This window comes from Octopus bimaculoides, chromosome 10 (genome assembly GCF_046866305.1).
Source record: "Octopus bimaculoides isolate indiv1 chromosome 10, ASM4686630v1, whole genome shotgun sequence".
Taxonomy (NCBI): Eukaryota; Metazoa; Mollusca; class Cephalopoda; order Octopoda; family Octopodidae; genus Octopus; species Octopus bimaculoides.
Window position 1 is genome coordinate 25846288 of NC_142937.1, and position 25331 is coordinate 25871618.

The 25331-nt window shown below is 36.9% G+C and overlaps 1 protein-coding gene across 7 annotated transcripts in view; it reads right to left on the bottom strand.

Moving 5' to 3' along the window:
* Nucleotides 1-10883, bottom strand: part of LOC106880784 (uncharacterized) — a 274817-nt gene extending 263934 nt beyond the window's left edge. For all 7 annotated transcript variants that reach the window (XM_089358464.1, XM_089358463.1, XM_089358466.1 and 4 more), the window contains exons 1-2: nt 10465-10883; nt 8394-8455 (exon numbers count right to left, since the gene is read on the bottom strand). In XM_089358464.1, coding sequence (XP_089214590.1) covers nt 8394-8455; nt 10465-10564 — 162 coding nt within the window. In that variant the 5' untranslated portion in view covers nt 10565-10883. The remainder of the gene's footprint in view (nt 1-8393; nt 8456-10464) is intronic.
* Between the last annotated feature and the right edge of the window lie 14448 nt (nt 10884-25331).

Consider the following 25331-nt stretch of genomic DNA (forward strand, 5'->3'; position numbering starts at 1 on the left):
GTGTTTAATTGATTAAAGATGAAAAAAGAAAATAATCTTGAGCACACCACATCACCTTTTTGTAAAATATGAAATGCAAATGCTAAGAAAAAGATGATAAGAGCAAACAAAGTCATTCACCCTTACAAGACCTGGAAACCATTCTGATATTTTAATGATTGATTTACCATCTATTATTACATGAAGCTTACAAATTCTATAAATATTCAATAATTTCATATTCATATTATCATATTGTAATTCAATATCAAAACATGAACATAAAATTTGGAAAACAAAAGCAAAAACATGAACCAACATTAGTCAATGAAAGAACAGCAATTGTCTGATTGATAAAGGGAAGATTGTTTGATAAGAAATATTTATTTCCTTTTTAAATGATTCTGTGTAATTATTCCTCTTGCTTAGACATAATGTCCTGTTTTTAACCCGTTAGAGGACGATCAGGTCAATCTGCTGGCCAGATATATTTGTGATAGAAAGAGGAAACTCTGGAATATATGTAATGTTCTCAGTCTATTAACACACACGCATATACTCACAGACTCCATTTATGTTGCATCCCTTTTCAATGCTAGCATGGGTTAGATAAATACATTGAGGCGTTGTTCTACAGCTGGATACCCTTCCTGCTGTAGACCCTTAATTGCTTCTCAAGGGATCTTTTATTTCGTGTGTCTTCGAAGGTGCAAAGCAAATAGAGCATTTGCTGGCAAAAGTGAAGTGATGACAAGACCATCACTCCTCACTTATGATTTTCATACAGTACAAATGGAAACAAAAAACACAGATTCATATATACATGTGTAAACACACATATTGTATGATGTGCTTCTTTCAGTTTCCATTTACCAAATTTATTCCCAAGACATTATTGACCCAAGACCATACAGGACATTTGCGAAGGTACCACATAATAGAAATGAACATGAAACCATGTGATTGGGATGCTAACTTCTTAACCACACAGCCATGCCTGTCCATGCGCGTGCATGTGTTTGCATGCATATGGCATTAGGAATGGCATCCAACTGTAGAAACATGCCAAAGCAGACAGCAGGGCTTGGTACACTCTTCTAACTTGCCTGTTCCTGTCAGTCAACCTACGCCAGCATGGAGAACAAATATTAAATGATGATTTTTTTTTATACATATTACACGCACACACAGGGTCTACAAGTATGGCCGACTGGTTAAGAAGTTTGCTTCAGAACCTTACAGTTCAGGGATCACTATACAGCAGGTTTGGCAAGTGTCTTTACCATAATTTCGGGTCAATCCAACCCTTGCAAGTGAAGCTCAGAAGATAGCACGTGTAGAAGCTTGTCTGATGAACTATTCCTGTAACTCATAGGGGTAACCTTGATATGCTAATTCTACCTGAGAATTACTTTAACTCTTACTCTCATGTATAGTTCTCTGTTTCAACTCTTTGTTCGTAAAAGGATTTGGCAAAAGAGACTAAAAATGGCTAGGTTTAGAATGTAATAACTTTTATGAAGCCTTCTGTGTGCATACATGACCTTGAAATGTTACGGGTCATATCCTGGGCAACCCATTTGTGTACCTAGTGATAAGGCAGGTTTTCAAACGGTTCATGAAAGTGTCTACCGTGGATTGGAGAGGTTTATGATGTTAAGAGTTAAAGAGTACATGTGTCTGTGGAATACTTAGGCATTCTGGTCATTAATGAGTTGAACAATTCAGTTGTTCAATAATGGATGTATAGCTCTTACTTGTTTCAACCATTAGACTGCAGCCCATGCTGGGGCACCACCTTGAGAAATTTTAGTCAAATGTACCAACCCCAGGACTTATTTTTAAAGCCTGGTACTTATTCTATCAGTATCTTTTGCTGAACTGCTAGATTACAGGGGATGTAAACACACTAAGACTGGCTGTCAAGCAGTGATGGGGACAAACATGTATACATACATGACAGGCTTCTTTCAGTTTCTGGCTACAAAATCCACTCAAAATGCTTTGGTTGGCCCAGGGCTATAGCAGAAAACATGCCCAAGGTGCCACACAGTGGGACTGAGCTTGGCACCATGTGGTTCCGAAGCAATAAAAACACCCAGTCCACTCTTGTAAAATGGTTGGCATTAGGAAGGGCACCCAGCCATAGAAACCATGTCAAAGCAGACATCGGAGATCAATGCAGTCTTCTGGCTTGTTGGATCTTGTCAAATCTTCCAACTCATGTCAGCATGGGATACGGATGTCAAATAATTATAATTTGTGTTTTAAAAATGGATTAGTCCTCTACAATGTACACAACTTTGTACCCTTTTATGAACCAAACCGTACCAAGTTAAATCATTGTTCCAAATTTAGTATTTTGCTCGTCTTTATTTTGTCACAAATTCACTCCTTTCTCCAATAATGATAAACAAGTTAGCACACATGACTTGACATCAACATCAGAAACAAGGCACAAGCCAGATACAAAACTTAGGATATTATTACAAAACCTTCACTCATTTCAGAATTACAAATACAAGCAAATTCAAAACACAGCTTTGGAAGCAGAAATGTAAATATTCGTTAATAAATTATTTTCCCCTGTCTCTGTATTTATAACTACTCTAGATTTCAGAGAGTAAATCAGTAACTTAGAAATAATGCAGCCAATATACCCTATACTTCAAGTGATTTCAAAAACATCAAACACAGCTGGAGTGCAATGAAGGACCTAATTCTCAGAAAAAACTGACTTTTCTCAGAATGAAGACCTTCACTATTACCTGTAAGCTAAAGGAACCATTGTAGTCACACAATCTGCTAAAAATAGCAGCCACATCTCTCAAATTACATACTTAAAAAATGCAAAGGGGACATTGGTTGATATAGTCCAAGTGTGAATAAAAACATGGTCAGAATGCTGTGACCAACATGGTTAACCTGGGGCTGAACAAACTGAACAACAGCTTTTATGTCAGTGACACAACTATCACACGATGTCAAGAAGGCACAGATATACATACACATATAAACATATATATGTATAAATGCAGGATTCCTTAGTCAAGTGTCTTTTACTCCTGTCCTGGACAAACCAAATCTTTGTGAGTGGATTTGGTAGGCAGAAACTGAAAGAAGCTCATTATGTGCGCATCATTATCATATATATATATATATTTTTTTCCCCTGACCCCCTCACCCAGTTCAGTCCTTTATATCACTACCTATATTCACCCCCACCACTGTACCTTGAGGGTATGTTCTGATGTATATTTACCACCATCTCTCCCACACTATCTTTCTCTTTGAATCTCTTTCTCTCCCTTCTTTAACTGGGATATCTCTTCTACAGCAAGATACCTATCTCTATCTATTATTCTTTTAACCTCTCATCAACTGGTGCAAAGCCATCCCCTTCAATACTACTCCCCCAGTCAAGGGGACTTTATCTTGTTATACAAGTTACTTGGTGACCCCCACCAGTGCCATGAAAAAAAGTACCCACTCTGTAAAGTGGTTGGTGTTAAGAAGGGCACCCAGCCATAGAAACCATGCCAAAACAGACAATAGTGCTTGGCACAGCTCTCCAGCTCTTGTCAAACCATCCAACCCATGCCCACATGGGGAATAGATGTTAAATGATGATGATATATGGGGGACTGGACCCATGTGTTGATGTAAATGAGCATCTCCATCATACAAGTGAGGTTGTTCATTTTCAGTCTCTTGTGAAAAACAAATCTGTCCATGGGAAAGTATTACCTTGCTTGGAAACATGCGAGGGTTGGCAACAGAAAAGGCATCCAGCCATAGAAAATCTGCGTTAATGAACTCCGTCTCACCCATGGAGTATTGAAAGTCAAAGTGATAATGATGATGATTATCATCATTGTTGTTCGCAGTATCATGTCAACCAAATACAAAGATTCTGGAAGCTCTTGCATCATAATGCTGGCGTTACTATTGATTAGTTAATCAAGGCAGTGAGCTGGCAGAATTGTTAGCAAGCCAGCCAAAATGCCTGGCAGCATTTCATCCATCTTTACATTCCGAGTTCAAATTCCACCAAGGTCAACTTTACCTTTCATACTTTCAGGGCCAATAAAATTCAAATAGCAGTTGAGCATTGCGAGAGATGGGGGGAGGGGGTGGCAATGTAATGGACTTACCCCACCTCCAAAATTGCTGGCCTTATGCCAAAATTTGAAACCAATATTCATTAGCTAATCATCTGAAAAACTCCACTAAACAGCTGTTTGGTATCACAAGTTTATAAGCATTTCTTTTTTCTTCTGTCTTTTTTTTTTTTTTTTTTTTTTAATAAAACTGTTTTGAGGTCTGACATTGCGTGTGAGATGTCAACTTTTTAACCCATACAAAATGGAATATTTAGATTAAAATGAAAAAAATCACATGGCAATAAATAAGTGTCAATGTCAATTTATTGTCCAAATTACTAATAACAGAATGTGAACAAGATAAAGAATAAGGTAGGAATGGTAGAAATTCATGCAATATTTGCCACCCTATAAACAGTTGAATGTTACATTGATGGCTGAAATACAATGATGACTAAATACATTTCATTCAGTCATCATTGTTTATGTATGTTTGCATGGATCAGGTGGAATTTGTTGAATTAAGACTTTCTATGACTGGATGCCCTGCTTGTCACCAACCTTCATTTGTTTCCAGGCAAAGTAATACATCTAGTTCTTTGAACAAGAACAGCATAATGGCCAAATACATTTTTGTAGAAGATTGCAAATATATGACATCACTTGTATGACGTTATTGATAACTATTGCATGATGTCAATACAAAGAGCTGCAAACACACACATATCTACACACACACACACACACACACACATGTATATACATACATATGTGGCAGGCTTCTTTCAGTTTATATTTAGCAAATGCACTCATAAGACCCTGGTCAACCTGAGGCTATAGAAAAAGACACTTGCATAAAGAGCCATGCAGTGGGTTTGAACCTAAAACTATGTGGTCGGGAAATGAAACTTTAACCACATAGCCATGCCTCTATACACACACACACATACATAATATATATATATTTCATTTATTCTATCACAATTACATTTCCCCACACACCAACGAGAGCCTCTTCAGCATAACTACAGTTTGATACCCCGCTTCTGCCTAGGTTCTTGCATAGCTTTCTAAAAAAAATAAATCAATATTAAACATTTTTAAATGAAATTTTTGCAGACACATTTTCGATGGCATAGATTACGATTGTGCTGATAATATTTAAAAAGTGGGGAGGGAGAGAATTCCGTATCATTCTGACCCCTCCCAAATTAGTTTCATTATAACTCTCTTTAAAATGTATCTTTTAAAATGACATTTGACTGAAATTCATTTTCAAGAGTCGATACTATGTAAAGATGTTTCAGTCATATAAATCAGGAAAAAAAGTTTAAAATGCTAAGATTACGGAAATTGAAAGTAAAAAAAATCCGAACGGTGAAGAATAACCCAAAAGTAATCCACTTGCAAAATGTTCTATCTTTTCTAAAATAAATCTCTGCAAAATTTCATTAACAACTATGTATTTTCCAGACAGTTATGAGGAAACAAGTTCCGGGGCATCAAACTGCAGTTACGTCAGCCTCTCATATGATTTCTGTCTATCGTTCGTTTATCATGTGTTGAAGAGGAACAAGAAAATCTTTCTGCGTCACACCCATGCAACACATTATCTGTCAAGTGATAGACGTGTAGAATATATAACATACGGGAAAACTTGTGAGGCGCAACTACAGATTAGGGCCCTACCGAGTTTATTTGTCTATAACTGTCTGTGAAAGGCATATTTTTTCGTGAAACTTTACAGTTACGGTTTCGAGAATGTAGATTGCAATGTTAATAAAATTTAATAAAACAAAAATTTGGAAGGAATATTTTCAGGCTATTTTCCACCCGGCCCGAAATTACAAATTTCAGCATTTTTCATTTTTTTTTTTCAGATCATCGTTACATAATCGACACGTATTTATATAAAATGTCATTTAAAGATATGCATTTTAAAGAGAATTACGAGGAAAGAAAATTGGAAGGAGACGAGAACGATCCGAAATTCCTTAAAAAAGAGAAAAAAGTATATTTTCTTTAGATATCAGCAAATTTTTTACACCCTCAAAAATGTGTCATTGAAAAATTTCTTCAAAAAAACATGCATTGTTTCCAGAAAGCTGCGCGGAGACAAAGTTGCCGGGGCGCTAATCTGCAGTTATGCCTAATACCAATTAAAAATAATGAAGGTAACAAGTGTCTAACAGAAAATCTGTATCAAATAATCCGATGGATTGGATTAACTCTGTTTTATCTAAGAAAAGATAAACCTAATGTGGTACTGTAGTAATAACCCCATTTCAGATTTATACGTCAGACCTATGATCAATAATAATGTTGTGGCCATCAAGACTACTACTTTATTCGATGTCCTTTTTTTTTTTCAAGGCGGAGATGTAGCTGCTGTTTTAACAGGTTGAGTGGCCCCCGTTGAGTAGGTGAAAACCTAATTTAGATAGAGGACAGATAAATATTAAACTGAAATGAAATCAATGAAGTGTAGGGAAGGATAAGATCAGTATTTTTCATCAGAGAAAAACGTCGCGGAGCGGAGTGGAGTGACACTCGGCAATAGTGAATGTGAGGGATCGATTTCAATATACATCATCACACATATATTTGTCCGTTTATGTGCATGCACACACACACACACACACACACACACACACACAGATAGACACAGACAATATACGTACATCCATACACACGCACGTATACATAATACAAGGTAATCGCAATACATTTGTTGAACAAATCTGGCTTATTAAATTTCTCGTTTTGAAGAGAGAGAAACAGCGTAAGAAAGACACTGGGAAGCAAGAAACAGCAACTAGCGTGCATATATAAATATATATATATACACACACACACACACACACACACACATTCATGCTTTCCTCTCCCCCTTTCTATGTATATAAAGAGAGGGGGAGGGAGAAAGAGACCTTATACAGCATGATCGGTAATGATGTGCACGAAATCGAAAATGGATTCCAGTCTAAAATGTAATCAATCAGCTGGGCCTGTACGTAAATCGTTAACCTATATCAGTGCGCTTGTGTGTATCTTTATATGGCTAGATTTAACTACACACACACACACACATATATACACACACACACATATATACACACACACACACACACACACACACACGTATGCATTCATGTGTTGCATCAAGCAGAAAAACAAAACAAACAAAAACTAAATAGCAGTGGAGTGAGTCATCAGATTCGCACAAATTATTTTATTTTACATGAAACACTTTCAGGGGTTCGAACTCGCTGCGCAGCACCCTGCTCAATTTTTTTTTTAATATCATAGTCTTGGATCGAAGCCATAAGCTTATCGGTGAATTCGGGTAAGACGTGATAATTGCGTTGCGTATGCGCATGTATATATGCACGCACACACACACACACATATGTGTGTGTGTGTGTGTGTGTGTGTGTGTGTGTATGTGTGTAGTACATGTATTTTATAATGCATAATATTTTATAATATATATTGTGTATCATTCGTAAGTAAAATCAATCTTATATACATATATGTATATATACAATATATATTATGCAGAATAAGTGCGCAAGCGAGTAGAGAGAAAGGGAGGCAGAGATGGGGTTACATATATCACAAACACTTGTAAAGGTAACGAGACACTTTAGAAGACGTGTCTCTGAAATGGTTTCGAATCTTAATAGCAGGTATTTGCACTTTACTCCCAACTATGTTCACTCAATTTTACGAATGATACATCGGTGCCCCCACCCTCCACAATCAAACATGAAGCATGAAGCAGAAACTGGAAAAACAATTGCTGTTAGAACACGTGTGTCCGTGAAATATCTTATCAATGGGTGGTACGTGTCTTTTAGAATGGAGAAAGTGATATGGAGAGAAATGGGAGGACATATATACACGCACACGTGTTTAAGTGTCAAATTTATGAGGTAGACAGCATCGATATTTATCACTATGCAAATAATATAATTGTTTCTGATTCAGACACAAGGCCGGTAATTTGCAAGGGAAGGAGCTAATCGATATCACGGAGCCCAGTACTTGATTGATACCTTATTCCATCGAACCGGGAGGGACGAAAGGCAAATTTAACCTGAGCGGGATTTGAATACGCTTTCGATCGTCAAAGAAATGAGGTTTTTGCATGAAGGTGGTTTGGTGGTAGTATAATCATTATAGTAAGCTAGTAATTAATTAACAGTACCTAGAAAATAATGATAGTTTGGAATAGCAGAGCAACCAGTCTTAGCTGTAAGAACGGTGAATAGACACAACACTTTATTATTTTTTTTTATATATACATACCTTAAGTAAATGTTTATTCACCCATTTGGTGAAAGTCTTTTTCTGTACGGCATCTCTCTCGTCTGAAATAGAAACAAAAAGACAATTAGTAGAGTTTTTTTTTGTTTTTTTTTTTAGTTATTAGATTATCTGAAGGACTTTCTTCAGGGAAGAATGGCAGGTATGCAGGTATGACTGTGAGTGTGTGTGTGCAACAAGAGTGTGACTAGAACCTAAAACACTACTTTTACTCTACTTCGATATCGTCAACTATTTTAGTTACCTGTATCTTTTTTCCGATTTTCTTCATACTGTACCATCACATCAGGCATTTCAGGGTCCATATAACCAGGCGTATCCATTTTGACAACAAAACAGGCTGCTTAAGAAGGTAAATCCGAGTAAAGGGTATAATCCTACGACAGAAATATTTGGACCTTCGGCTACACTGGGCACACCCTATTGATGGCCACATACACCGAAAACATCCATTTCCATTACCAGATGCAAACGGGTGCAGATTGACTAGATCAAAAGGTTTAGATACCAGAAGTTACTACCCAACCTCTACCCGCTTGGTTATTAAATTTGGATTCAGTGGATACATTGCATACTAGGGGCCTAAACCATGGCTCAGAATGTAGTTTTTTTCGGGAAGGTGGCTATGACAATAGAGATCGAAGGTGTCAGTTCGTAGAAACTTGTCGAGGTAAAGAAAATCCCTCTTGAAATGAGAAAAAAGAGAAAACAACGTCGATGTTTGAGATGTATATATATATATATTTGGCAGGAGTGAATATGATGTCTTAGAAGCGAGGAAGGACGAAAATAGATGTTGCTGTTGCTCTCACTACTAGCGTATGCTTTGGGGGAAGGCTGGGTCGGACCGAATAGATAAAACAGGTTAGGCTACGGGTATTATCAAACAAGCAGCTTATGAATGGGCTTCTCGCAGCTTCCTTCCTATCAATGATGATGCACAGACAGACAGGATGGCGTGACTTAGAAACAGTATCGAAGTAATAATAACTTAACACAAGATGTTACACTAGAAGTAATATCAATTATTCTTTTTATTTATATTTGTTTCAGGAGTTACTTTTTCATGGTGGTTGGGGTTTTCATTGATTATATATAGAGAGAGATATAGAGAGATAAGGGGGCGTGGAAGGACTTAGATTTTAGCTTTGATATAACAAACGTATTTATATATATATCCTTGTATGCTGATCGTAACCTCCAACTGTTTGATATTGAAACAAGATGCAATAAATTGCGACGTGAAATATGTGCCTTACTAAATAAATCGCAACGCAAAAATTATTCACGAAAAAAAACAACAAACGAAAATTAAAAGATGAATATATTTCTTTTTTAAAAAATCTATTCGACTGTTTGAAAGAATTTAATAATAAAGATTATTTATAAGAAAATTCGAAGGTTTTGTTTCAAGGAGAATGTAGCTTGTACTTTCAGTTTAACAACGGAAATGCTAATAAGCATTAACTCTAGATTAGTATTCCATTTATTTCAGTAACTTTAGCATTTTACACCTCTTTTTTTCCTCAGATTTCTACGTTTGAAACATCAACATTACGCAATCTACACTCTACAAAATATATTTCTGCAAAATGTCATTTAATGATACGCATTTCAAAATAGAGTTACGTGGAAACGAATTCACAGAGAGGGTGAGAATGATTCGAAACTCCTTCAACAAATATTTATATTTTCTTAATATTATCAACATAACCCTAATCTACACCCTTGAAAATGTATTTCTGCAAAATTTCTTTTAAAAATCATGCATTTTTCAGAAAATTATGCGGAAACAAAATCGATGGAGCACTAATGTGTAGTTATACCCTCTTAATATTGCAACAGCTAACAGTAATTATTGAGTTGGAATTAACTAGTCAGAGAAACATTTCGGAATATATTAACACGGAAGAATCATGACGTAAGCTGTTTCACGTTTACAGTGTTAAATACAAGAAAATAGGGTCTAAAATAAAGGCATAGTGATACAGATGCTACAAGTGGTAAAAATGTATGGAATTCAACAGTTATATAAAGAATCTGTCACACTTACCTGCAATTCTCAAAACTGCTCTGTCTGCAGGGTCCAACTGTAAAATACATAAGGGAAGCTGCAGGTCCCTATAATCCTGAAAGTCTATTCCTAGATCCATGATACACGCATCCGTTTAGACTGTACAGGTGTTTTATGAGTAAATCCGAGAGAGTGTCCCAGCCTGTGTCATCTGTCAAGCCACTGGAGACGAGTAGCGCACCAGCCGGCTCACACCCAGGCTACGACTTATCAATGAAAAATTTTGCCAGCAAACAATAATTCTAACGAAATATTCATCCATGGTTTTTCTATTCTTCTGTGTGTCAGTATTTTTCTTTCCAGCATCCTCAGCAGCTTAATGAACCTTGAAAAATAAAGATAGTTTTATGATTGTTATTACTCTACCGGAAAACAGAAAGATGGCTGCCTTTGGCTATTCCAAGTAGACGACTTACCCTTTCCTCGACCTAAACTTTATAAATGATATTCGTTGATTGGCTGCTAATAAAAAAAAAGTACAAGAATTTGATGTAGCGATTAGAAATATATTTGTTGCTTTTTTTTAAAAAATAATTAAGGGTTGTCATTGAATTTTTGCTTGCACAGCTAAAATTCTTATCTGTTGAATTTTTAACATAAAATAAAATCTAAAAAACAATCTTGGGCGGTATCCAAATAGTAGAATAGCCACATAGCAATGGCTATTTAATTGGCCTTTGACCAAGCAGCAACGATTAACAATAATGATGTCATGAAGAAATTCAGATAAATGAAAATTACGCTATAACAGATACGTAGTTGCAATTTATAAATTCATATATCATTTATAAAATTATTTAGTCATTCATAAAAACAACACATCTATATCGCCTATTTTTATTCGACCCTAAAATAAATTTGAAATATATTGAGAAATAATCTATTTGTGTATTGTTTTAAATAAATATTTTATTTAATTAGAAATTATACAGGTATTAAATATTTTTTAATTAATTTAATTTTAATTCTTCGTTTAAAAAATTAGATGCGAATGAGCGCTAAAAATGTGAAAGTGACAAGTGCGTTCCATTAGTCGGTTATCTCCCGTCATCTAAAAGCGCAACGTCTTTATTGAGAGACCCACGTTAAACTTTATCGCTATGATTTGGATTAAAACCTTTAATATAAACACAATATACGATATAAAAAGGATCAGTTAAAGAGAGAAAGAAAGAAAGTAAAAGAAAGGTTAGCGGAATAAGTAGTAGGCTAATGGTTTCGTTTTCTATAACGTAGATCGTTGATACCGAAACAGCACTTGTTACATTACACATATTTTAGTTATTAATCACATGATGTATTTTTTTTCCTTCTATCTCGAGCGATGTGTGTCACCTACATGCACACACGACGACACACATTGTAGAGTATATATATAATATATTCCACGCGTCACTATATTTCTAAGCATGCAGAGTATTTCTCTTGTTGCGCGTACACACACAAGGCCGTTCGCACGCATTTATACATGCATACATTTGAAGATAGATAATACTTAAGTTGGCATATATGCACGTAATCATGTGCAATAATGATTTATTTTACATATAAATTCTTAAGTATTTCCTTATAGCATATACAGACGACGCACGCATTCACCCCTCCCACACGCACATTTAAAAATGTAAATACTGACATTCATGAAACACGTCACTTATATTCAAGAATGCAATTTCGCATCTTCCTGCGGGCACGTTTGCACCGAAATATTTCCATTCTCACACTAATACGCAAACACGCACACACAGATCCACATATACATAAATATATACATACAAGCACACATACAGTTCATTGATTTTTAGAAAAGCGTCCATGCAACGTTACCATGCCAATACAACTCACCGACGAAGCTCTGTCTCCTACTGTTGCATGATGCGACTGGCACGCTGTAGTTTTCTCCTTGGTATTACATTTACGTCTAATTATTTTTGTTTTGTCTCCTTCTACATCTTTTCTTTCCTCCCCGCCTTTTTATTTATTTATTTATTTATTTTTCGATGCGCTTGTCGGTGATTGCTTTCCCGTTCCAAGTATTAATTTACTGAATGGGTTGATATAATAGGCAAATAAGCAGATAGACCTGTAGACGAAGACAAGGAAGCAGAAATACATATCGGTTGATAGATGAAGGTAGCCAGATGATGACAAGTCGGTAGAAAGGTAAATAGATTATCAGACAGATAGGTATGCAGACATACAGACAAAGAGACAGACAGATAGATAGATAGATAGATCGGACGGACGGACGGACACTGATATGTGAATAGTTTACTGTGGTTTAGCCCCCAACTCCACAGACCTATGATCAAAGGCGTTCCAATTGTGATCCTCTTATCGAAGACTACATTATTCAATGTCTTTCCTTTTTAAAGACGTCTGGGTGTGATTGTAAGGGGTGGAATTGACTGCTGTTTCTAGCACTTTGAACGTCTATGTAAATCTCACACTTTGCACAAGGCATGTTGCTGTTGTTTTTGTTGTTACTTAGCCCTAGGTCAGCCTTGATCAAATAGACATATGACGAAAGGCTTTCCAACTGTGCCCATTTCATCACTTCTTATATTAGCGATTATAGTATGTCACCCATTTTTTTTTTTAAATACTGTTGGCCGCGATAAGGAGATTTGGCTGCTTTTTCTAGCATGTCTAGTGAATGCATAAAGCAGTCATGTACAAACTGCAACCCACGGGACTTTCTGAATAGCAAACTTTCTGAATAGCAAACCCTTTTTTGGTTGTGTGACCCATCTGATAATGAGCCATGTAGCCCACTTGTCGAATGAGTTACCCTTGACTGGTGTAAAGGTACCCATATTATCCTAAGTTAGGTAAGTAAAGAGACAAAGGGACACATAGGGATAATAAAAAACAGACTGTCCTTTTGTCCAAAGATTAAGCCACGTATACCTTGGATTATCTACAGATTAAAGTTCTGCTATGACTGGTTCATTACAGAGGAGCTCCTCTCCTCATGTCACAGTAGCTCACTCCTCTTATCTTTTACTTGTTTCAGTCATTAGACTGTGGCCATGCTGGGGCACTGCCTTCAAGAATTTTAGTCAAATGAATGGTGATGATGATGATGATGATTGTGGGGATGAATGGTTGTGATAGTGGTGGTGGTGGTGATGGTGAACATCAACTGTAAATCACATCATCACCACCAACTCTTACCCGTCTAATCTAGGTAAGGCTAAAAAGCTTATTGATTCTGCCATTTTTTTTTCTCCCATAGACTCTCTGATAACAATAAATAAATAAATAAATAAATAAGCCACAACTCATTCACTTGTACCAATTTATGTAGACCTGGTTTTAACAAACTGCACTGAATTATAACTTACAAAATATCTCTTAGTACAAAGTGATTCACTGAAAAGTATTAACTTATTTCTGAGTAAATAAAAAAATCTGATTTGTATTATTCCTTTATAAATGAATCGCCAAAAGGTTTTCTTTTTCTTTCTTTCTTTCTTTCTTTCTTGTTAGCTTGATTGCTTTCTTTCTTTCTCTTTTTCTTTACCTCAGAAAGAACTGCAGTGAACTGTGAAAATAAATATTAATTTCTTTTAGAAATGACTGGCTTAAATCTAAGACAAACTAAACAAAATATATTAAATTGAAGGGTAGCGAGAAAGAGAGAGAAAGAAAGAAAGAAAGAAAGAAAGAAATAGAGAGAGATACATAGATAGAAAGTGAAAGATAGATAGATACATACATACATACACTATTTAGACAGGTAGATAGATAGCTAAATAGACAGACAGACAGATAAATAAATACTAAACGTAGTTGTATGTAATTTCATTGAGTGTCAGACTTATTTTTGTCAGGATATAATTAACACTTTTAGCTGCTTGTGGCAATTCACTTTCATTTACTTCAATTCCCTTGATTTTCTCTCCTTTTCTTATTTTTCTTATTTTTCAAACTCATTTTTTTTTTCCCCAAAAAAATTTTTATTTTTTTAGATCTAAAACTTCTTAAATTTAATCTTTATTTGTGATTCACTTATTTTCTAATTTGAAACTTGTTGCTATGCCTGTAAGTAAATCAGAGACAAGAAACTGAGAAAAGACACCTGCCCCAGAAGTCAGGACACCCATGGTTTTATGGGAGTTTACCATGAGCAGCCCTTGAACATCTCCTCCCTAATGAGGAATACTCTAGTTAAAGTGTTATTACAGTAATCCTTTGCCATATCGTGGTTCATCTATTGCGCACTCAGTACATCGCAGATTTTTCTAGCTAATACTCATTTACTCTTTTACTTGTTTCAGTCATTTGACTGCGGCCATGCTGGAGCACCGCCTTTTTAGTCGAGCAAATCGACCCCAGGACTTATTCTTTGGAAGCCTAGTACTTATTCTATCGGTCTCTTTTGCCGAACTGCTAAGTTACGGGGACGTAAACACATCAACATCGGTTGTCAAGCGATGCTGGTGGGACAAACACAGACACACAAACATATATATATATATATATACATATATACGACGGGCTTCTTTCAGTTTCCGTCTACCAAATCTTCTCACAAGGCTTTGGTCGGCCCGAGGCTATAGTAGAAGACACTTGCCCAAGGTGCCACGCAGTGGGACTGAACCCGGAACCATGTGGTTGGTAAGCATGCTACTTACCACACAGCCACTCCTGCGCCTATGTAAATTTATTTTGCAGACTCCTCAGTATATCGCGGGTTTCTGCGGCCGATAAGTATTTATATTTTTTTCGATTTTAATTATTTCTGTGGGAGGTTTTGGAACGTAACACCCACGATGGTTGAAGGATTACCGTACTACCATTTGCTTTTTTTTCTCTTCTTTTTTCATACCTGTTTCCATGCAAAACCCTCACAATAATATACACACACACTCAATATTTTGTGCCTTCCTTAAGGTTTTGCTTAATATAAACCTTTTGTGGTTAATAAAAACTCTTGGCATCAATAAGAATCGACTGGCTGGTCTGTTCTGGATGACTTTTGGGCTGAGGCCTATGAATAATTTCCAGAAGTCCTTGGTCTAGCAGTGCTACCATAGGCATTGTTGGTTTGAGATAAATTCTATAGGTATGGAACTGCCATCAGCTGGGCTTGCCTGAGATGCACACAGAATGCTAAAACTGTTCTGCATGCTCTCGCACAGTGCCCATGTATTTCTGATTTGTGGGTTTATGTTGAACATCTGCTATTGCATGTAGAATGGATCTAGCTTTCAGCTGAGTCCATTGTTTTCCTTTAGCCAGGAAGGGCAGGCTGTCTTTCTTTGTCTGGCAGCCTTAGCAAAAGAGGTTGTGTGGTGGACCAGATTGAAAGAGCTGAAGACAAATACTTACCTCTTTGGCCAAGCCTTCATAAATTTTATCAAGTTTCACTTGAAAAGGAAAGTGAGGATGGAGAAGAAAGTTCTGTCTTGCAGCAATTTTGTTAAAAGGTGGGTGAATGTTGCAAGAATGATTCAAGTGAACAGACCTACTTGAACCTTTAAGTTGAAGATGGACAATGTGAACAGGGCATTTTACTTAGTGCTCAGGGTGACTGTGGTTTTTATACGGTCTCCATGAGCAACCCAAGGAAGTCTCCCTCTTTTGGGGAATTATTCATTGTTATATTCCAATATTGTTATTGTTTTATTTTTATACACCTTTTATGTAATCCCACATTCTATTGTTCTGTACTGTCCCCGATGTTTTTGTGAACCTTCAGGAGATAATAGTGAAAACATTATTATTATATCCCTTGTGTTGTATTGTCCCTTTTTGCTTTGTGTTAAGGCCTTGTGGCCAATAAAGAAAACATTATCAATATTATTATTATTATTATTATTATTATTATTATTATTATTGAGTTAAGTTAGAGGTTATAACAACCGTCTAAGAGATAACTTGTATCCAGTGAATCCACTGGTGTATTACCTTTATTTAATCATGAGCATTGGTATTACTGCTCATAAATGATAGATAATGACAAGAATAAACTAAGGTTTATCAATATTTAAGGAAAGCAGAAAATGGAGATAAAATTGATGAATAACAATTGTTAGAATTTTCTTCAGTTTGAGTAGCCCATCCTACTCAAAAGGTCCCTGAATAAGGGTTGTTTAAGGATGATGCACAAAACATCCATATTAACAGAGGTGAATCATTCAAACCCCAAAGAATTCCTCTCAACACATGGCTATGATGCTTCCCTACTACTCCTGCTTGTGATCAGAGATGCATATATTATCAGCCACTAAGGGACATACTCAACTGGTTAAGGTAAAAAAAACTGACAAGCAAATCTGTGGTATTGAGCAGAATATTTGCTGTAGCCCATCTTTTACACCAAGACAAAACAATGTACATAACATTTCCAATCAGTTAAGATCAGAACCATGAGAACCAGTGCCTGGTTCTGTATATTATTATTATTATTATTATTATTATTATTATTATTTGTCCTATATACAAGTCCATTGTTCTGATATACTGTTTAATACAAGTCACTGCCTTCTTTTTGAACTTAGCTCAAGAGCTTTGATAAAGGTACTTGATCTGTTCAATGTGACAATTAAACCGCCTTTAACAAACACCAGGTGCATCTAAGGTAAGGGCGGGAATCAAACAACTAAAAATAACAGCCAAATTACCTGCTATTTACAACCTACCATCTACAAAAGAGCGGCAAAGACTGGGTTAAGAATCAGCAGTTAAAAAAATGAAGGAAATACAAGTTGGGAAACAAGGAGAAAATGTACTAGTGAAAGTTGGGCAAGAACCAGTTGATGAAGTTACAAGCTTCACATATCTGGGAAGTATAGTGACAAGCAATGGCGATGCACAGACAGATGTAAGCTGCAGAATTGGACAGGCAGTGGCAGTATTTAGAAGACTGACAACATTTTGGTGACATAAGTGTAGAGCTGAAGATTCATCTATACAAAACAGCAATATTCTTTTCTACTCTAGGTACAAGGTCCGAAATTTTTGGGGGGAGGGGGCCAGTGAATTAGATCGACCCCACTACACAACTGGTACTTAATTTATTGTTTCTGAAAGGATGAAAGACAGAGTCAACCTCAGCGGAATTTGAACTCAGAACATAAAGACAAACGAAATACCACTAAGCAACTTGCCTGGCATGCTAATGTTTCTTATTTCTTTATTGCCCACAAGGGGCTACACACAGAGGGGACAAACAAGGACAGACAAATGGATTAAGTCGATTACATCAACCCCAGTGCATAACTGGTACTTATTTAATTGACCCTAAAAGGATGAAAGGCAAAGTCAACCTCAGCAGAATTTGGACTCAGAACGTAGCGGCAGATGAAATACCTGGCATGCTAATGTTTCTGCCTTACAAAACAGCAATATTGCCAATAGAGATCTATGCAGCTGAGACCTGGAAGATGACAGCAAAAATCACCTACCAACTTGACGTATTTCATCAGCAGTGCCTCAGAAGGATCCTAAGAAACACTTATCGAGACAAAGTGACAAATGGAACCATTCTCCAAGCAGCAAGAGTAAGGCCCCTGCATGCAATTGTAACTGAGCAACAAATGAGAATGACTGGACACATACTAAAACTGCCAGAAGAGAGGCTTGCCAGAACAGCCATGGGCTGGATGCCACGGGAAGTTGAGAGAAAAAGAGGCTGGCCAAGGTAGACATGGTGTAGTACCTTCAAAGAAGACCTACGCAGACAGCACATCACCTGAGAAGAAGCATACCAGTTGACCACAGACAGAGACAACTGGTGATCACTGACTGCCTGATGTGCTGCTCAAAGGCACCAACAGACCTAAAGAAGAAGAAGAAGAAGAAGAAGAAGGAGAAGAGAGAGAGAGAGAGGAAGAAAGAAACATTAGATTATTTAGTTTTGGCATATTCTTAGTCTTCATTTTAGTTCTTGCTGAACAGCTGGCATGTCCACCAGAGAGTAAGACATTTTCAATCATCTAGATTTTGAGCATCATCCCAGGTGATGCTACGGTGCTTCAGATCATCTCAGAGGGTGACACACCATGTCTTCTTGGATCTCCTTTTTTCATCCCTATAGCTGTACCCATTGTATAGCTGCCTTGGGAATTCATTCTTCTGGCAGTTAGAAAACACAACCTTCAACAGTTGACAGATCCTTTTCCCTAAATATGTGTGGCCCTTGTTCTTATGCTAGAAATCTTCATATCACAGGTTCACTCAAGTAATACTGCCAGAGGCAGTTTGATAATTTATATCAACTCACATGACAAAACTCTAACAGTCAGGGTGCATTGTCTGGAAAAGTGAACATTAAAACGAGGAAGAGGAGGATAACATTGAGGGTAATGGGTAGCCATGCCACCCACTTCTGGTTTTGCTACTGAATAGATTTCAAATATTTTCAAAACTTTGCTTTCTTTTTCTCTTCTATCCTCCACTTTGAGGTGGAGAGTAGAACCCAAGTTTCTTCTTTCCCCACCTGGATTGCAGATATCACCATCACCACCACCACCACCACCACCACATTCAAATTAAAACATCTAATTGGAATGAGGACGATGATGATGATGATAGTTATCATGATGGTGGTGGTGGTGATGATGATGATGATGATGGTGGTGGTGGTGGGGGTGGTGATGATGGTGATGGTAATGATGATGGTGATGGTGGTGGTGATGATGATGATGGTGGTGGTGATGGTGGTGGTGGTGGTGATGACGATGACTGTGATGATGATGATAATAATGACACCAACACCAACAGCAAGGATGGCTGTGACCCTACGTCTTTAAGGTGTACTCTAAGGCAATGTAAGCAAGGGTATGTTTACACGAGTACTTGCCACGGCACAGAAAGTTAAGTGTCTGGAAAACAAAACAATCCTCATCTGCATGACATGTTCCTTAATAGTATATGTGTGTGTGTGTGTATGTATGTATGTATAAATATATATACATGTACTTGCATTTCTGTGTGGATGGCGATGGGGCGCATGTGTGTGTAAATATATGTATATATATATAAATATGTGTGTATATATATATATATTTGTGGGTGCATTGCCGTCAAAACGTCCAACCCATGCCAGGATGGAAGAAGGAATATTAAATGAGGTTGATAATGATAATGATGATAATTATATGTATGTATATATGTGTGTGTGTGTGTGTATAAATACACTCACACACACAAATGTGTGTGTGTGAGTGAGAGAGTGAAAGAGAGAAGAGAAACTAGAGATATTATCAATATTAAGAAAAACAAACAGAAAATGATGTTTGTCTAGTAATTTTATTTTTCCTTCTCCCATCCTTGCATATAATTAGCATCAAGGTATTGGAATTAAAATTACAGTAAGGGGCTTTCTCTACATAGCATTCATATTTTGTGCCATGGGAAGGTACTTTACATATAGGTGTGTGTGTATATGTTTGTGTCTGTGTGTGTAAGTGTGTGTGTTTACATTTGTATATGCTTGTGTGTGCATTCATGAGTGTGTGTGTGTGCATTCACGAGTGTGTGTGTGTGCATTCACGAGTGTGTGTGAGTGTTTGTGTATGTGTGGGGGGTCTGCATCTGCATATGCAAGTGTGTGCATTTGTGAGTGAGAGTGAGTATATTTGTGTGCATGTATGCATGTGTGTGTGCATTTGTGTGTGCGTTTGTACATATGTTTTCCTAGACTAGTTTTAATTGCCATTTGGTAGTTATGACACACCCTCAAGAGGCAGAGAAATTTTAATAAAATGAATCTATGTTGTATGGTATTTGATATACCTGTATCTATCTATCTAGCTATCTGTCTGTCTATCTATCTATCTATCTATCTATCTATCTATTTATATATATATATATATATATATACACACACACACGTACATACATACACGTACATATACATGTTACTGGCCACTCTAAGTTATTTCTCTTAGCTCATTTTTGTTTAAATTATGCAAATTACCTAAGCCACAAATGTGTTTTGCAATGTTTTGTATAAATTTAAGTCCCTTTGCGATTGCAGATTGTTTAGGACAATAAGCTGGCTGACGATGCTTATTGAAGCAGAAACACACGTCCATGTCTGTCAGCTTGTCTCCAATAAACCAATTTTTTTCCTTAATGGAGAAATTCTTGAACCTTGAAATTTTCTCCCTTTCTCATATGAAGCTGATCTTAATTGCTATTTAGTAATTACAAAACATCCTCTAGAGATAGATATTGTTTTAATAAATCAAGAAACTATGTTGTATTTAGTATATATCTTTATTTGTCAATATGTTTCAATGTAGCCACTCATAAACCACATTATTTAATGTTCTTTATGGAATCTGTTACTTAATGGTTTTCAATCACTTCTTTTATTTGTTTCAGTTGTTTGTCTGTAGCCATGCTGGAGCACCACCTGTAGTCAAACAAATCAACTCCAGGACTTATTCTTTGTAAACCCAGTACTAATTCTATCGGTCACTTTTGCCAAACTGCTAAGTTACGGAGATGTAAACACACCAGCATCAGTGTCAAGCGATGGTGGTGGTGGTGGGGGGGGACAAACATGAACACACAAATACATATATACATACATATATATATATACGACGGGCTTCTTTCAGTTTCTGTCTACCAAATACACTCACAAGGCTTTGGTCAGCCCAAGGCTATAGTAGAAGACACTTGCCCAAGGTGCTATGCAGTGGAACTGAACTCAGAACCATGCGGTTGGGAAGCAAGCTTCTTACCACACAACCACTCCTGCGCCTCAACTGAAGGTGCATGTCATAGCAGTTACATGGTTCAGTTCATGATCTTATGGCCATAGGTTCAATTCTTGAATCAAACAGAGCATTTTGTCCTTCAACAAAGCATTTCATTTTCCATTGCTTCAGTCTACTCAGCTCTTAGTACCAAACAGATGCTAGCTCAGCTCTCTCTCTCCTCCCACCTCCCACATCCTGGATGCACCATTGAGTGAAACATTGAGAAGGCCAAGAAAATATCTATGTCTGCTTGTAACTACACAGGCAGCTAAAACAATTAATTTGTTACAATAGAGAACACTGAAATCTGTTTGAGATCTTTGATAAAAAAAAAATATTACTACAAACAATAAGAACTGAGGTAGTTTGAAGCTTATTGTTCCTGGACTTAGTATGATAGTAGTCGCTGTTATAATGTTAACTGATCATTGTGTTGCTATTACCATCCATCCATTGTTTTTTGTATTGTGACAGCATTCTAGCCAGCTGCTGGTTGTGCTACTCTCTGCTGACTGCCATCTTCTGTGTCCAGTTTGATGTGTACCATCAACCATTTGTCTGTAGTGGCTAAAATGCACTGAAGATATAGTGGTGGTCTTGCTCAGAAAAAGTACACCAAAGATGATGCTGTTAGATCCAGATTCACATGAGGTCTTGAAAGGTCAGATTCTTTGATGGTGTTGGTAATATTCTAGCAAATCATGATTGTATTCTTGAATTGTTGTTTTTGCAATGGATATAGTGATCCAGGTTTGATTGCTAAATATTCCTGCTACAAATGAAAGCATAACACTTGTTATCAAACGGAATTCGCTCACAAGTAGTGGTGACTGTACTTTACTATTCCTCTCTCAAAACGGTTAACCTTGTTAGAAATCTGTATTTATAGACAAAACTCTGAATTAACATTTTTATCAACAATGTTTTGGAATCGTTATACCAATATTACATTTAGCTTGTAGATAATAGTATTTTGGAAGTCAGTACAATTATATTTTGCCAAAAACGAATCCCAATATTGGCAAAAGGCAGCACATTTGAAGGAAAATATACAACCAGATATCATTGGCATGTGAATAATAAGTGGATAATATATATTATGTAGCCTCTTAAACCCCTCGTACTTGACCCCACAAAATATGTGGGGAGAGAGGGAGGGAGAGAGGAGAGAAAGAGAGACAGTTGCTTCAGTAGTTGGCTGGTACTTGTAACAGCTGAGTAGATTGGTTCAATGTGAAATGAAGTGCCTCGCTCAAGGACACAACATGTTACCCAGCTATTTTATTATCAGGAACTTAAAATTGCAGGCTTTGTGTCTAAACGGGAAATCATATTGTAGGAAACAGATGATGATGATGGTGACGACGACGATGAGGACAATGATGATAATGAAGGGGGATAATATGAGCGATACTTGGCTGCTGTTTCTTGCAGATCGATGGACCACATAGAGGTTTCCTTGTTGGCTCATATACGATATTGCACCGTAAGGGAAAAAAAGGAATTAATTCAAGAAAAAAAAATGTTCACCATATTATTGTGTATGGAAACTATTCCAACACTCAGAGACAGTCATTGGGTCACTTAGTGGCTTAGTGGTTAGGGCATTCGGTTCATGATCGCGAGATCGTGAGTTCGATTCCTGATGGTGCATTGTGTCCTTGAGCAAGATGCTTTATTTCACGTTCCTTCAGTCCACTCAGCTGGCAAAAATGAGTTATGTCTGTATTTCAAAGGGCCGGCTTTGTCAGACTCTGTGTCACGCTGAATCTCCCTTAGAACTCCATTATGGGCACACATGCCTGTGGAATGCTCATCCACTTGCACGTGAATTTCACGAGCAGGCTATTCCGTTGATCGACTGGAACCCTCGTCGTCGTAACCGATGGAGTTCTAGGTGAAATTGGTCAATACCTAGAGTGAGGCGTCGATGGTTCGAATGATGTAACTGAAACTGATTGCATCTGTGGTCCAAACATTTAGCTGTTAAGACTTATGCTCCCTAACTTCTATGCAAGTACCTAGAATTATTGGTATTACTTAAATACAGAGGTCCTGATGCATCTACGTAACCGTAACCCTAAAACTAACCCTAATCCTAACCCCATAACGAGTGTGCACTGTAAAAACATCGTTATGTAGATGCATCGGGACCTCTGTATTTAAGTAGTGCCGAATTATTGTTTTAGCCCTAGGTTAACTTTGATCCAGCAGACCAATGTTCAAAAACGTTCCATTTGTGACCCTCCCATGTGGAAGCACCCACGATTACATTATTTAGTGTGTTATCTTTTAAGATGGCGGTGGTGTGATTTGAAGGAGATTTGACTGCTATTTTTAATTGTTATTGCTGGTTGATTGACCACTTAGAAGCTCCCGTTGCCTTAGAGTTGGCAAGTGATTAGTTGGCTTGCTGTTCTAGGTTCAGTTACTCAAACAGAAATACTGCAAGATTCTCGAAAGACTCAACCAATTCATTGTCTCTAATATCCAATCTTATTCTAAAGTAAAAACTTCAATTCAAGAGGTGCTTATTGAACAAGTAGGGAGGAAAGGAATGCTCGAAAATGGCTTCCGGGGGATGTTTCCTTCCTTACTTAGAAGCCGTTTTACATCGTATTAAGAGAACAGGAAAAACTATTGAAGACGTGTTTCTGAAATAAAAGGAAAACAGAACAGGATAAAATACTTTTGGGATACTGTTGCAAGGCCAGCCATGAACAGTAGATCTGTGATCAAAGATGTTTCAGCCACCTAACAATCCCTTCTTTGTGTGTGTGTATGTGTGTGTGCGTGTGCGTGCGCGCTATCTAGGACTACATTATCTGACTATTAAACTTGAAATGCTGAAGCACTGACCCCCAAAGTTTTCTCCACATCAGCGATCACTTCATTGATATGTCCACTCACTGTCCTTTCATTTCAAGGTAAGCAGTTCTAGAGCATTTTTCACATTTTTTTATACCTCTAATAGCTTGGTATAATAATATCCTCGCTAATGGTCTATGATTTTCCTTTGCGATATTAAATAGAATGGCGTATGATGTCTTCAACCTTCCTTCATAATCACCATTGGTGGGTGTTTTAAACATGTTATATTTGCTCGGTTTTTAATCCTTTTCAAGACCCTAAAAGAATCAAAACCTTTGTTCATTTTATTTTGTTGTTTTCGATTTGAGTGAACCCTTTCAAGATGATCTTTCATCTTTGCAGGTTTCACATGTCATTACTGAAAGTTTTTGACATCCCTACATAAATGTGCCGCCCCTCTGACTTTATTTCTTCATAACTTTTAGAAAAATGGGATTTTTTTTCAATGAAATTTTCTCAAATATGCTTTAAATGGTGCAGATTACGATTTTTTTTTTCCCGAGGGTGGAACGGAAGATTCACACAAGGCAGCCTTGTTTCCTTGTATCTTCCATAAAAACAAGTATTTTTTAATGAAATTTCAGAGTGTCTAAATTACGATTTATATCAGATTTTAATATGAAAAACAATATTTTTAAACGCTACATTCAGACACATACATACTGATACATATCACAATTTTCTTTCTCGAAATTTCAAGTCCGTAACTTGGCGGTTCGGCAAATGAGACCGATAGAATAAGTACTAGGCTTACAAAGAATAAGTCCTGGGGTCGATTTGTTCGACTAAAGACGGTGCTCCAGCATGACCGGAGACAAATAACTGAAACAAGTAAAGAGTTTCATTTTATAAGATAGATGTGAAGTGTGTCAGTATGTCTGGGTGCGACCCCACCAGATTTTTTTATCCCAAATTAAATTCTGATTTAATCGGCAGAGGTAAAGAATACGCACACCGCCCGTTTTCAGCATAATTCTAACCCTGATCCTAAATACCGGGGTGTGCGTATTCTTTACCTTCACCATCGTAATCTATACTCTTTAAAAGGTATTTGTAGAAAGTTTCATTTTAAAAAAATATCCATTTTTCTGAAAGTTATAAGGAAACAAAGCCGACGCGTGTGAATTTTCCGAAATTCCTCATTCCATCCTCGGAAAAGATTTTTCACCACAAATTCCGATATAATCGGAATGTACACCATCTGAAGCGTATTAGAAAATTTCATTAAAAAAAATATCCATTTGTTCTGGA